Source organism: Nerophis ophidion, linkage group LG27 (genome assembly GCF_033978795.1).
Source record: "Nerophis ophidion isolate RoL-2023_Sa linkage group LG27, RoL_Noph_v1.0, whole genome shotgun sequence".
Classification (NCBI taxonomy): Eukaryota; Metazoa; Chordata; class Actinopteri; order Syngnathiformes; family Syngnathidae; genus Nerophis; species Nerophis ophidion.
The window spans coordinates 14,791,300-14,807,977 of NC_084637.1; the positions used below are offsets into that span (position 1 = coordinate 14,791,300).

The following is a 16,678-nucleotide window of genomic DNA, read 5'->3' on the forward strand; positions in this document are numbered from 1 at the left end:
CGAAATGAGGAAGTATGAGACATAGAATGGACCTGCTATCCCCGTTTAAATAAGAAAATCTCATTTCAGTAGGCCTTTATTAGAGAGTAAGTGTAATGGAAAAGTGGGAAATCCACTTTTCGCCATTAAAAATGCACAGCCTGAATAACTGGATAAGAGAAAATGTTTTTTTTTTCTATACACTTGCTTTTATATACGTTACATTGCATAAGATCAATGACGTAAGAGTTAATCTATGAATTTGGGTTTGTCAAAAAATGCCCACCCAACTTCGAGCACATATGTTGGATTGCGCTCATGATTATTTTCACCGTGTGCTCGATGGCTTTTGTCGGTCTCATTCAACTGGTCTCCCCTTGTATCCACTCCGCAGCTGCTGAAGGACTTCCCAGACGAGCTGAGGGCCGACATCGCCATGCACCTGAACAAGGAGCTGCTGCAGCTGCCGCTCTTTGAGTCGGCCAGCAGAGGATGCCTGCGCTCCCTCTCGCTAATCATCAAGACGTCCTTCTGCGCACCCGGGGAGTTCCTTATCCGCCAGGGCGACGCCCTGCAGGCCATCTACTTTGTGTGCTCGGGCTCCATGGAGGTTCTGAAGGACAACACTGTGCTCGCCATTCTAGGTAACAAAAAGCACATGTTTGGATTCGCATGGCAATCAAAACAAGCTCAGAACTCTGAAGTTCAGAACCATGGACAGCAGCACGGAACTCTACAGTAGACAGCACACACCACCAAACTCAACACATCACCATTTGTTTAGCATTTAATTATTTAAAAGGGACAGTGCATGTTCATGATCATTAATAATGTAAACATGCCAAAATTAGCGGTGGCCGAGGGGTTAGTGCATCTGCCTCACAATACGAAGGTCCTGATCTTTCTGTGTGGAGTTTGCATGTTCTCCCCGTGACTGCGTGGGTTCCCTCCGGGTACTCCGGCTTCCTCCCACCTCCAAAGACATGCACCTGGAGATAGGTTGATTGGCAGCACTAAATTGGCCCTAGTGTGTGAATATGAGTGTGAATGTTGTCTGTCTGTGTTGGCTCTGTGATGAGGTGGCGACTTGTCCAGGGTGTGCCCCGCTTTCCGCCCAATTGTAGCTTAGATAGGCACCAGCGCCCCCCACGACCCCAAAGGGAATAAGCGGTCGACAATGGATGGATGGACAAAGGCTACTTTACTTACAGTGGGGCAAAAAAGTATTTAGTCAGCCACCGATTGTGCAAGTTCTCCTACTTAAAATGATGACAGAGGTCTGTAATTTTCATCATAGGTACACTTCAACTGTGAGAGAATGTGGGAAAAGATATCCGGGAATTCACATTGTAGGAATTTTAAAGAATTTTTTTGTAAATTATGGTGGAAAATAAGTATTTGGTCAACCATTCAAAGCTCTCACTGATGGAAGGAGATTTTGGCTCAAAATCTCACGATACATGACCCCATTCATTCTTTCCTTAACACGGATCAATCGTCCTGTCCCCTTAGCAGAAAAACAGCCCTAAAGCATGATGTTTCCACCCCCATGCTTCACAGTAGGTGTGGTGTTCTTGGGATGCAAATCAGTATTCTTCTTCCTCCAAACACGACGAGTTGAGTTTATACCAAAAAGTTGTATTTTGTTTTCATCTGACCACATGACATTCTCCCAATCCTCTGCACAATCGGTGGCTGACTAAATACTTTTTTGCCCCACTGTGTATACATAAACATACATACATATATATATATATATATATACATACATATATATATATATATATATATATATATATATATATATATATATATATATATATATATATACATATATATATATACATACATATATACATATACATATATATATATACACACATACATACATACATACATACATATATATATGTACATATATATATATATATATACACATACATACATACATACATACATACATATATATATGTACATATATATATATATATACACATACATACATACATACATACATACATACATATATATATGTACATATATATATATACACACATACATACATGTATATATGTACATATATATATATATACACACATACATACATACATATATATATGTACATATATATATATACACACATACATACATACATACATACATACATATATATATGTACATATATATATATACACACATACATACATATATATATGTACATATATATATATATACACACATACATACATACATATATATATGTACATATATATATATATATATACATACATACATACATATATATACACACATATACATATATTGGCATTTTTTAAAATTTGTTATCAATTATCTCTTTGCGCCGGTGTTTTGTTTTCTTTATATTTGCCGGGTCAAATTTCCGTCCCCATTTATTGTGTTTTTATTGTTCGGGAATTTTGATTCGCTGAAAGTTTTATCATTCACAATTACTGCCTTAGTTTGCGGTCAGACAACTTGACCGCGAGGGGCTGCCAAAAGAAAGACTAAACACTAAGTAAACACTAAGGTGTGGGTAAAGTCAACCTTTTAACTTCATCCTGTGCCATGTCTCCAGTAAATTACTTGTTTTAGTCTTTGTGAGTCCATGGAAACTTCACTTTTATCTCCTGTTGGATCCACATTGTTCCAAGATGGAGAAAGGCTAACTGTTAGCTTCAAGCTAACCAGCGCCTGACCAAACTCATCCACCCCAAAAATATACTTTGCAGGTCAACAAACCTGGAAAATATGTGCATTTTGAAGTGTGTTATGATAAATGCGCATGCGTCCCCAGGCTCTGCTTTTTATCCAGAGACTTATCAGATTAAATTTTTTATTAACTATAGCACCGGTGTCAAAATGGTGGCCCTGAGGCCGTTTGCGGGCCAGAGCTAATGTTTTAAAAGCCATTGGCACATTTTAAAAACACTATCAAAATAAACAAAAACATAACAAAAGTGGAATATAAAAAGTTACAGGTGAAATGTAATTTATAAAAAGTTGAAATGTTGACTAATAAAACCAAACTGTTTTTTTCTTTAAAACTATCTCTTGAGGGGGGCGTGGTCTGTGGGCCTGCCGCGGAGCTGGGTGTGTAAGGACCGGCCTCGAAGCGCAGCTGGCAGGTGATTGGATTACCCAGCTGGAATTGATCATCCAATCACCTGCCATGCTTATTAGCAGCAGCCGGACTGAGACACAAGGGTTGGAGTAAACGAGGAGGCGCACACTGGACATTGCAAGAGAGAGACTGAAAAGTTGTTTGCAGCTCGAGCATGTGTGCTCTGCCGACTGAAAACTTGTGCGCTGTCTTAGCGTCTGTGCGCTGCCAATAAAAGAAGACATTGTTAACACCAGACAATCATTAGTACTTTAACTTTAACTTTAACATCCAGGCTGTGGGAGGATTTGTCAGCATCAGGTGAACTCATGGGAGAAATACCTCCACACTGTCATTGCTCAGAACACAATATTGAATCAAAATCAATATTTTTATGACTTATTGATCAAGGCTTAATTACTTCACATCATATATTCCATCCATCATCTTCCGCTTATCCGAGGTCGGGTCGCGGGGGCAACAGCCTAAGCAGGGAAACCCAGACTTCCCTCTCCCCAGCCACTTCGTCTAGCTCTTCCCGGGGGATCCCGAGGCGTTCCCAGGCCAGCCGGGAGACATACTCTTCCCAACGTGTCCTGGGTCTTCCCCGTGGCCTCCTACCGGTTGGACGTGCCCTAAACACCTCCCTAGGGAGGCGTTCGGGTGGCATCCTGACCAGATGCCCGAACCACCTCATCTGGCTCCTCTCGATAAGGAGGAGCAGCGGCTTTACTTTGAGTTCCTCCCGGATGGCAGAGCTTCTCACCCTATCTCTAAGGGAGAGCCCCGCCACACGGCGGAGGAAACTCATTTCAGCCGCTTGTACCCGTGATCTTATCCTTTCGGTCATGACCCAAAGCTCATGACCATAGGTGAGGATGGGAACGTAGATCGACCGGTAAATTGAGAGCTTTGCCTTCCGGCTCAGCTCCTTCTTCACCACAACGGATCGGTACAACGTCCGCATTACTGAAGACGCCGCACCGATCCGCCTGTCGATCTCACGATCCACTCTTCCCTCACTCGTGAACAAGACTCCTAGGTACTTGAACTCCTCCACTTAGGGGAGGGTCTCCTCCCCAACCCGGAGATGGCACTCCACCCTTTTCCGGGCGAGAACCATGGACTCGGACTTGGAGGTGCTGATTCTCATTCCGGTCATATATTCCACTTTGAAAAATATTTTTGGGGAAAGATTTTGCATATTTTGTGTTTGCCCTAAAAAATAGTTTTCTTTGAAGAAAATGGCATTAACCAAACAAACAAAAAAAAACAACAACATAAAAAACCCCATAATAACTTAGAATTGACGGATAAATCTAAAGTTGATGTAAACTATAGATTTATGTGTACCCTTGCACACCATTATCATCATTTCGAAGCAACAAACGTCTTACACTTTTATACTGAAATAAATACACCGACATCTTAAGAAATGAAAATATAGAAAAAACTACCGGCAGCGGTAAAGATTAGATCCATGAAGGAAAGAAGAAAGTGAAATAATGTTTATAACTGAATACATTTACATATGCATAAAAATGTGCTTTCTTTTGTATTATTTTTTCAATGAATTAAGTAACGTTTAGGACAACCACTTTCCAAAACACAAAATAGAAAGTGAGATATAACAGGATTATGCATACATTTATCATTTGTTTTCAAAACGCTTACAAAAAAGTGGGACCCCTATAATTTACTGTGTCACCCCAATTTTTATGACTTGATGGGGTCCCTGGGACCCCATTTTGATCATTCCCAGCGCCATCACCAAGTATAAAAGTATTTTTATTTCAACAAGAAAACATTGTGTAAAATATTTGGCATATAAAATAAATAAATAAATGAATAGTATATCAACCTAATAAGTAGAAAAATAAATACATATTTGTGGTTGTTCATTATCTATTGTCTCTTTTGATCTTTTTTGTTGGGTGACGTGTGTCATAATCCGCTGCTCGGATCATGTCATATTCTGGTTTTGATTACGTTTTGTATCACATCGTGTTGATGTTTGTCTTCCTTAGTTCCTGGTGGCACTTCCGGTTTGTTTCCGCTGCCATAGCCACGCATTTGTGTCACCTGCATCTTGTTTTTTACGCGCGCCTGCCTCGTGATTATCATCTTTATTTAAGCCTGCCCTTTCTGTTCATTCGACCTCGCATTCTAGTTTCTGTTCCGTGCAACAGGTGACGACGCTGTTTCCCAATCGTGGTAAAGAAAACTATTTTTGTACTTGTTAGCTTCCACGCTATTCCTTTGTTTATTCCCTATCTCACATGCTAGTGCTTTTAGTTCCATCTAACTCCCATGCTAGTTCTGTTTGTTTTGTCTTTAGTGCCTGGTGCAAGTGTTACTGTTCTTAGTTTGTTTTGCATGAATAAATCATCATGTCTTACCTTCACGCTGTGTCCAAGTCCGACTGCATGATAGAGAGAACGAACCCACACCACAATGCCAGCTAAGCGTCACAACGTGTTTTGGTGATTTTGTATTGGAAGGGAGGATGTTTTATAAATGAAGGTCTGTTGAAGGTCATTGTGCATGTAACAAAACAACCAATAATGTAACCTAATCATTAGTTGCATGATCTGATTATATTAAAGTTTAAATACATGCAATTTATTCTGTCAAAATTGATAAAATGCAAACATATAGAGAGAAAGAGTCATTATTAAGACACTTTCGCAGGACACCTCAAACAATGTTGTGGGCCTGATCTGAGCTTGACACCGGTGTCCAAGTAGAAATAATACATTTTCTAGTCATTGTTACCTTATGCCTCTAAAACAGGGATGTCAAACTCAAATACAGAGTGGGCCAATATTTAAAACTGAACAAAGTTGGCCAAGGTTTTTAATAGGGACTCAAACAAGTTTTGCATTGAATATTGAACAAGCAAGGCTTATATAACTTTATAGTGACGTGCAAAATCGAGTTTCAAAATAAAAAAATATCAATGGCATATCAAATAAACTTTAAATAAAAATAAATGTCTCTTTTCTATTTGCAGCCTTCTGAGGTAAATATCAAAATGTGTTCTGTTGTGTTTATGTTGTGTTACGGTGTGGATGTTCTCCCGAAATGTGTTTGTCATTATTGTTTGGTGTGGGTTCACAGGGTGGCGCATATTTGTAACAGTGTTAAAGTTGTTTATACGGCCACCCTCAGTGTGACCTGTATGGCTGTTGACCAAGTATGCCTTGCATTCACTTGTGTGTGTGTGTACAAGCCGTAGATATTGTGTGACTTGGCCTTAACACTGTTTGTTTGGAGGAAAAGCGGACGTAACGACAGGTTGTAGAGAACGTTAAAGGCAGTGCTGTTAAGCCACGCCCACAATATTGTTGTCCGGGTGGAAATCGGGAGAAATTCGGGAGAATGGTTGTCCCGGGAGATTTTCGGGAGGGGCACTAAACTTCGGGAGTCTCCCGGGAAAATCGGGAGGGTTGGCAAGTATGAGTATTAGCGGTGAATGCGGTTTTACAGCGGCATCTCCGCTGTATAATATCTGCGGGCCAGCTCTAATTTATTTAATTTGATATTGCCTTCAGACATGGAGATGTTATTTTGCGGCCTCCACCTTAATATTAGTTTATTAAGGATCCCCATTAGTCTACACCGCAGTGGAGACGATTCTTCCTGGGGTCTAGGCAAAAAACATCACACAATCACAAAACAAAAGATTAAAATGCAGTACAACATGATCCAATAATAACATGTCATAATACAAAAATAGCAACTACAAAGAACCAAGAAAATAAAAATAACTTATGTTACAAAATAATTTTCATACCGAAGATAAAAATAGCAATATAAAAATATATATTTATATATATTTTTGGAAAAATAAAGCAAAGAACCAATGGCCTAAAATATACACATTGGTGTACCAAAGACAAACAATAAATGACGAAAAAGTACCGTCCATCCATTTTCTACTGCTTATCCCATAATCAACAAAATACTTAATAGTCAATAAAAACAGTCATGACATTAGGTACAATCTAGAATAATAATAATAATAATAATATAGACGTTTAATGTTAGTGCGGCCCACAAGTTTGATATGAATGGGGCTTGACAACGTTGTGCTATTTGGGTCCAAAATGGTTCTTTCAACGTTCTGGGTTGCCTACCCCTGCATTAGTGGAAAAGCGGCAAGTGAGTGAAAGCGACAGAGACGTTGCCATGGAGACGAGCATTTTCTTACGTGGCCGGCTGCAGTTACACCGCGACACCCGTCCGTCAGTAATAACAGTCCTCGATAACCTGGAACAATTCAAATTTTTATTTACTTATTTTTTTGTTTAATTTGCATTGCCTCACACGATGAACACTACATATATTTCTATATGACGCCGGATAACACTCCGGGAGCCGTCACTTTTTTGCGCCAACCGCCGTGTTGCCCGCGGGCCAGAGTTTGACACTCAGGCTCTAAAACCTCCGTTGTGCCGCCAGACTGCATACTTTTCTCCATCCTCTGCAAACCCAAATCTTCCGAGCCCTCTTTATAAATCCAAACGGCAACACTGGTTCTTAACTGCTGGTGCAACTAATGAAGTGAGCTGTGCCTGCAGAGGGCCTCATTAGCATCTTGGCCTGGGTGTGTGCACATGTTCACAACCTAATGCAAGAAACACACACACTTTGTCATCTCTCTCCCTGGTGGGCTAATCCACAGTAGTTGTGTTGTTCTTCTCCAGGAACCACAACTCCACACACACACACGCACATGTTCACAACCTAATGCAAGAAACACACACACTTTGTCATCTCTCTCCCTGGTGGGCTAATCCACAGTAGTTGTGTTGTTCTTCTCCAGGAACCACAACTCCACACACACACACACACACACACACACACACACACACACACACACACACACACACACACACACACACACACACAAATAACTTTGGCAGTACCACTTTGGATTTACAGCTCAGCAGGGGGGAGGCGGAGCTTAGAGAAAATAGTGCAAGATGGCGTACATCACCGCCTTGAAAGTGCATCTTTCCCCCTCAGCTATGTTTGTCAATCAATTTTCTTTATTTAACCAGGTAAAGACTCATTGTGTGAATGCTCCAAAAAATTCACACATATGGTTTTCCTACACCAAAATGCATCTATTTATTATTCAACGTATTAATATTATTCATCTCCAGATTTTAGCAAGCTCTACCTTTCACATTTTTTACCTGATTCAAACCGTTCCAACTCCAAACTGTTCAGCCTATTCAGAAATCACGTGCTTTCTCTTGACACATTCTGAAAATTCCCAGTTTTCTCAGAATTCCAGGTTTTCCGGTATATTTTTCCTATTCAAAATGAATTGGCCATTTTTGAAACTTCCACCATTTCCATATTTTTCAAATGATTCAAACCATTCCAGCTTCAATACATTCAACCATTCTGGAAATTTAAACAAAATGTTTTCCAAATTCAAAAAAATTCCATGATTGCCCAGAATTCCAGGTTTTCCAGTATATTTTTCTATAACAAAATTAACTGGCCATTTTTCAAACTTCCACCATTTCCTGATTCAAACCATTCCACCTTCAACACATTACACCATCATGGACATTAAAACAACATTTATTCCAAATCCAAAAAAATTCCCAGATTTGCCAGAATTCCAGGTTTTCCGGTACATTTTTCCCATTCAAAATGAACTTGCCATTTTTCAAAATTTCACCTTTTCCACATTTTTCAACTGATTCAATCCATTCCACCGTCAACACATTCCACCATCCTGGAAATTTAAACAATATTTTTTCCAAATTCAAAAAAATTCCCAGACTTTCCAGAATTCCAGGTTTTCCGGTACATTTTTCCCATTCAAAATGATTTGGCCATTTTTCAAACTTCCACAATTTCCAAATTTTTCAACAGATTCAAACCATTCCACCTTCAACACATTCCACCATCCTGGAAATTTAAACAATTTTTTTTCCAAATTCAAAAAAATTCCCAGATTTTCCAGAATTTCTTGTTTTTTTATGTACATTTTTCCCATTCAAAATGAACTGGCCATTTTTAAAACTTTCACCATTTCCACATTTTTCAACTGATTGAAACCATTCCACCTTCAACAAATTCCACCATCCTGGAAATTTAAACAATATTTTTTCCAAATTCAAAAAAATTCCCAGATTTTCCAGAATTCCAGGTTTTCCGGTACATTTTTCCCATTCAAAATAAATTGGCCATTTTTCAACCTTTCACCATTTCCACATTGTTTAACTGATTCGAACCATTCCAACTTCAACACATTCCTCCACCATCCTGGAAATTTAAACAATTTTTTTTCCAAATTCCAAAAAATTCCCAGATTTCACAGAATTCCAGGTTTTCCGGTACATTTTTCCCCATTCTAAATGAATTCGCCATTTTTCAAACTTCCACCATTTCCACATTGTTAAACTGATTCAAACCATTCCACCTTCAACGAATTCCACCATCCTGGAAATTTAAACAACATTTATTCCAAATGCAAAAAAATTCCCAGATTTGCCAGAACTCCAGTTTTTCCGGTACATTTTTCCCATTCAAAATTAATTGGCCATTTTTCAAACTTTCACCATCTCCAGATTTTTCAACTGATTCAAACCATTCCACCTACAACATATTCCACCATCCTGGAAATTTAAACAACATTTATTCCAAATGCAAAAAAATTCTCAGATTTGCCAGAACTCCAGGTTTTCCGGTACATTTTTCCCATTCAAAATGAATTGGCCATTTTTCAAACTTCCCCCATTTCCACATTTTTCAACTGATTCAAACCATTCCACCTTCAACACATTCCTCCACCATCCTGGAAATTTAAACAAAAAATTTCCCAAATTCCAAAAAATTCCAGGATGTTCCATAATTCTTGGCTTCCCAAAGCCCTATTTCCATGCTTTTTGATCACATTTCAACCGTTCCACCGTCAAATCATTCCTCTTAATCAGGACAAAAAAATAAGTTGTTTTTGTCCCATTTACTCTCTGTAAAGCACCGGTTCCATAGGCAGAAAAACAGGCCCAGAGCATAAAACTACCACCACCATGCTTGAAGGTAGGGTTGATGATCTTGGGATTAAAGGCCTCACCATTTCTCCTCCAAACATATTGCTGGGTATAGTGGCCAAACAGCTATTTTTTTGTTTCATCTGATATCACATGGACAAAAATAAGACCTTCTGCAGGAAAGTTTTGTTTGTGAACTTTTGACCACAACTGTAGGTGTGAAAACGTCCACAAAGACATTTATATACAAAACCTATCCATCGAAAAAGTATTCGGGCAGTTAAAGATGGACAGATTGCCTTTGCATATAAAGTGCGGCGGTGGACAAGATTTCCACAACCAGTAATAAAAAGCAAGTCTCCATAATCAAGTAAAGGAATAAAGGTGGATGAGATCGGATGTTTCCTAACTTTTAGGTAAAAACTTAAATGTTGTGACCAACTCAAGCTCGACCCCATGAGTAGTGAATATTTTAAGGATGTCAAAGTTAGTTTGTATCAAACCCCAAGATGCAGAGAAGGAGGGAGGCATTTTGCAGTGAAAACATGATTTAATTTAAATACTAAGACAAAAACAAACCAAGGGTTCAAACAAAAAGCGCGCACGTGGGCGGATAACAAACAAAAGGCCTAGCGTGGAAGCTAACAGGTATCTAGCAGGAAACAGAAGTCGTACTTGTAAAATGAAAGAACAAACTAGAAGCAGGGAACAAAAAACAGTAGGCTACAAACATCAAACGAATATAGCTTACCGCCACGCTGCAAAGACACAACACGACAGGAGCGATAATATATGACAAGAGCGACAAAAAGTGACATCGACAAATCAATAATCCAGCACTGACTGGAAGACAAATCAGGTAGAAATAGGAGTGGGCTGATTGACACCAGGTGTGGCCAGGTGCCAATCAGCCGCATCTGAGGGGAAACATCACCTTAAATTTGCCTGCATTTAGCATTAGCCTAAGTAACAATAATAATAATAAGTAATACATTTTTTCTTTACAATCCAGGACGAGGCGACCTGATCGGCTCTGACTGTCTGACGCAGGAGGAAGTGATTAAGACCAACGCCTGCGTGAAGGCCCTGACCTACTGTGACCTGCAGTACATCAGCCTCAAAGGCCTCCGTGAGGTTCTGTGCCTGTACCCAGACTACGCGCAGAAGTTCCTCTCCGAGATCCAACACGATCTAACGTACAACCTCCGGGAAGGACACAGCATGGAGGTATGGCGATATTATAAGAGCAGATAACCTTTCTACGATACATTAAAGCCCCAGAGGTTCCCCCGGGAGGTTCCCAAGATGTTCCCCCAGCCAGATGGCATGTCCTTCTGGCATGTTCCGCGTATGTCCCTGGATGCTAGAATCGAGAGCAGCATCTTGTGAAAGAAAATGAAATAGAATTTTCTCCAACCAAAACCCAAAGCTAATAATCAATGCAGACCAGTTGCTTTTTCTTACTGTGAGGGATTGGGTACCAGATTTGGTACTTTTATAAGTACAGATTCACGTAAAATCAATTGATGCCATATTTCGATACCTACGTCACAAAACTGTCGCATTTTGTAGCAGACTGCTTTAATTTTCTGTGCCATCAAAGTAAGGCAGGGCACTAAAACCCACAATTCATACCACGTGATAAATTTAATCCCTTTTTTTTAGTGAAGTGAAGTGAATTATATTTATATAGCGCTTTTCTCTAGTGACTCAAAGCGCTTTACATAGTGAAACCCAATATCTAAGTTACATTTAAACCAGTGTGGGTGGCACTGGGAGCAGGTGGGTAAAGTGTCTTGCCCAAGGACACAACGGCAGTGACTAGGATGGCGGAAGCGGGAATCGAACCTGCAACCCTCAAGTTGCTGGCACGGCCGCTCTACCAACCGAGCTATACCGCCCCGGTATAGCTTTTAATATCTCAATATTTTTAGGCCATATCGCGATACACAATATATACCTTGATATTTTGACTCAGCCTTGAATTAACACTTGATGCATATAATCACAGTGGGTTGATGATTCTATGTGTCTATATAAAAAAAAAATGTTCATACTGCATTAATATATGCTTATTTTAAATTTTCATGCAGAGAAATTGAACACAACTGTATTGATTAAACAGTTGATAAGCAGTGGCACAAACATTCATGTCATTTCCAAAACGGAAAGTGCAAGATTGTCAGAGACATTTTAAAACAAGCCATTAGTGCACTTTTGTGCATGATGTCACTAAGATGACGTATCAAAACAACACTAAATTAAAGGCCTACTGAAATGAGATTTTCTTATTTAAAAACGGGGATAGCAGGTCCATTCTATGTGTCATACTTGATCATTTCGCGATATTGCCATATTTTTGCTGAAAGGATTTAGTAGAGAACATCGACGATGAAGTTCGCAACTTTTGGTTGCTAATAAAAAAGCCTTGCCTTTACCGGAAGTAGCAGACGATGTGCACGTGACGTCACGGGTTGTGGAGCTCCTCACATCTGAACATTGTTTACAATCATGGCCACCAGCAGCGAGAGCTATTGGGACCGAGAAAGCGACGATTTCCCCATTAATTTGAGCGAGGATGAAAAATTTGTGGATGAGGAAAGTTAGGGTGAAAGACTAGGAAAAAAAAAAACACTATAGAGTGGGAGCGATTCAGATGTTATTAGACAAATTTACTAGGATAATTCTGGAAAATCCCTTATCTGCTTATTGTGTTACTAGTGTTTTAGTGAGATTATATGGTCATACCTGTACAATCTGAAGTTCGGTCCCGCACCTTTCTTCAGCACCAGTCGACGGGTGGTGGCGATGCCCATCTCTGCCCTTCGCAAGGGACCATCCTCGAAACACAATCTTTCGAAATGATCGCTGCATAATACACTGTACTTTTTGAGTGTGGTCCAATCCAACCGTGTTCGCTTGACCGCTCTGTTCCATAGTAAAGCTTCACCGTCATCTTATGGGAATGTAAACAAGGAAACACCGGCTGTGTTTGTGTTGCTAAAGGTGGCCGCAATACACCGCTTCCCACCTACAGCTTTCTTCTTTGACGTCTCCATTATTCATTGAACAAATTGCAAAAGATTCAGCAAAACAGTTGTCCAGATTACTGTGGAATTATGCGATGAAAACAGACGACTTATAGCTGGGAACGGTGCTGGAACAAAATGTCCTCTACAATGCGTGACGTCACTCGCACGCCTCATCGTACCGCAACATTTTAGTATGATACTTGCGCGCGGAATTTAAAATTGCAATTTAGTAAACTAAACTGGCCGTATTGGCATGTGTTGCGATGTTAATATTTCATCATTGATGTATAAACTATCAACCTGCGTGGTCGGTAGTAGTGGGCTTCATTCAGTAGGCCTTTAAATTGGCGTAGAAAAGGTTAAAAAGCTGAACACAATAAAAACACTCACAATCTGACTGAAATAATATTATGGCAGACACCAGACTGTATCTCAACCACTGTGCCGCGCAGTGGTTGAAAAACACTGCTCTATAGCAGTGTTTTTCAACCTTTTTTGAGCTAAAGCAAATGTTTTTCATTGAAAAAATGTGGAGGCACACCACCAGCAGAAAACATAAAACAATTTAACTCAGCAGCTGATATTGACAATAAAAAGTCGTTCTCGCAAGTGTTGGATAAGAACTCAAACAATAACCAAGCATGCATGACTATAGCTCTTGTCTCAACGTACCGTCACATCACTCCGTGACTTATTTCGAGCTTTTGGGTGTTTTCCTATGTGTAGAGTTTTAGTTCTTGTCTTGCACTCCTATTTTGGTGTCCTGTTTGGTTGAAAGTTTCATGACTTCCTTGAGCGCTATTCCCCGCACCGTTTTTGTTTTAGCAATCACGACTATTTAAGTTGTCGCTATCCTTCTTTGCGGGCACATTGTTGATTGTCATGTCATGTTCGGATGTACTGTGTCAGGCCTGGGCAATTATTTTGACTCGGGGGCCAAATTTAGAGAAAAAAAATGAGTGTGGGGGCCGGTATATCTATTTTTAGGAAAACTAATACAAAACCTCACAATAAAGTCTGATTGAATGCTAAAAATGTTTGACAGACCACATTGAAAACAGAATGGAATATTTATTTTGTCTATGAATGATAAAACTTGGAATATTGAGAACATATGAACGTCACACCCCCTCTCAATCGACATATTTTACAAATGCAACAAAAATGCAAGAAACACAGCGATTAATGAACGTGAAGGGTAAAAAAACAAAAACATCTACAATCTGATATATGTGATATATCACTAAGCTTTAAGAACTTTCTTGTAAAAATCTCCTTCCACGTCTGTCCCTGACACCCACATTTCAGGATGGCTGCTCTGCAAAAACTCTGTGGAAACGCTCCCCGCCCACACTGCTTGGTGCCTCGTCTGAGCTGCTGTGACGTAGATCAGTGGTCCCCAACCACCGTGCCGCGGCCCGGTCCGTGGCCCGATTGGTACCAGGCCGCAGAAGAATTTTTTATTAATTTTTATTAAAAAATAAAAATAAAAATACATAATAATATATATATATATATTTTTTGTTTAAATTAAATCAACATAAAAAACACAATGTACACTTACAATTAGTGCACCAACCACAAAAACCTCCCTTTTTCATGAGAAAAACGTCCCTTTTTCATGACAAAGAAAAAAAAAAAAAAAAAGGACATCCCCCCAACCCCCCACCCGGGCCGCGGGACAAATTATTAAGCGTTGACCGGTCCGCGGATACAAACAAGTTGGGGACCACTGACGTAGATTACTATAGTAGCTAGTAGGGTTGTACAGTATACGGGTATTAGAATAGTACTGCTATACTAATGAATCATATTCGGTACCATACCGCCTCTAAAAAGTACCGATCCGCCAAACCCTACGATTTTTTGTTAAAATAAAGCCAATAACGCAATTTTTTCTGGTCCCCTTTATATAGAAAAGTATCGAAAAGTACGGAAAAGTATTAAAATAATATTGGTATCAGGACACCACTAGTCACTAAAATATCATGCATAAGCGCAGATTCCAACCATTGAAATATGTTGTATAGTTCAAGAGATTTTAAAACATCACTGCACATAATGGCAACTACACTTTCCATCTTAAAGATGTCCGGCAGGCCAGATAGAAAAGCTTAACGAGCCGCATGTGGCCCCCCGGTCCTTAATTTGCCCAGGTCTGTACTGTGTGGACGCTGTCTGCTCCACCCGGTGTAAGTCTTTGCTGTCGTCCAGCATTATGTTTTTGTTTACTTTTTGCAACCAGTTCAGCTTTAGTTTTGTTTTGCATAGCCTTCCCTAAGCTTCAATGCCTTTTTTTAGCGGCACTCGCCTTTTGTTTATTTTTGGTTTAAGCATTTAATACTTTTTTACCTGCACGCTGTCGTCTGCATATTGTGATCACGACAAACCATGTTCCCGACATCTACAAAGCAATTAGCTACTTCCTGCCACCCACTGACATGGAAGAGTACAACACGGTTACTCTGCCAAGCTCTAGACAGCACCGACACTCAACAACGACACATTTGCAGATTTTTGTTCTGGAAAAATCTAGAAAAATGTTAATGTGCAGATGCACATTAAAATCAACAGCTGCTGTGTAGCCAGTACAACACTTCCAGTATAAACACTTTGTATGGCACAACAAAAGACAAGACTGGCACATTCACCACAATTGCATAGACTACGTCCTGATTTCGGCAAACTGAAATGAATGCATACTTTCTGTGATATTTTAGTATATCAACACAGAAAAGACAACCTTATTTTCACTTTTGTTGGCTTTATTTCCAGATGAAGCAGGAAACTTCCTGATACTTTCAATCTGTTGATCTAACTTGGTAGTTCTGTGAATCTACCCTGTCTGCCGTGCTCCAAACCCTTTACAACACTGCCATCTAATGTCTTGGAATTGCAACTGCATGCAGAGTCTACTATATAGAACCTGCAAATGAGACTCAGAGGTATAAAAAAGCAAGACGTAACAATAGAATATAATAGAGTAGAATAAAGTAGAATAGGGACAATCCAGTTCAACAAAGTTCCAAAACAATTAATGCAACTATTTTGCTGTATGCCGGGATTGATCCTGCACCCTTTGCTTCAAAAACTGGATCACAAAGCACAAATGCACCAGTGACGAGTATCAGGGAACATTTTATGTAAAGCAGCCTGTCATTTTTTTTTTTTTACATTTTCTAAGCTATTTTTGGTCCTCACACGTGTCTCATGTTTCTGCAGCAGAAGACGAGGAGATTTTACATATACCAATGCTCAAAAAAAAAAAACAAAAAAACAAAAACGTGACAAGATACACAAACGGCTGTCAATCAGTGGAACTCCCGACGAGCTTTTAAAAAAATAACAGTCGAACATATGGAGGTCCAAATAGGACTAAATTAAATAAATATATCTATCTGTACATAATTACTTAAACATGTCATTATTCACTGTGACTGGAATTAAATACATAAATGTGTCATGAATTTATTTAATGTAAATTGCATTTATTCATTTAATTATTTACTGATTTTATTAGGATTGAA

At 39.4% G+C, this 16,678-nt stretch overlaps 1 protein-coding gene across 2 annotated transcripts in view; it reads left to right on the forward strand.

Moving 5' to 3' along the window:
• The window catches only part of LOC133544188 (potassium voltage-gated channel subfamily H member 3-like), a 99,095-nt gene that overhangs the window by 65,047 nt on the left and 17,370 nt on the right, over positions 1 to 16,678 (forward strand). For both annotated transcript variants that reach the window (XM_061889303.1, XM_061889302.1), the window contains exons 10-11: positions 374 to 623; positions 11,132 to 11,346. In XM_061889303.1, coding sequence (XP_061745287.1) covers positions 374 to 623; positions 11,132 to 11,346 — 465 coding nt within the window. The remainder of the gene's footprint in view (positions 1 to 373; positions 624 to 11,131; positions 11,347 to 16,678) is intronic.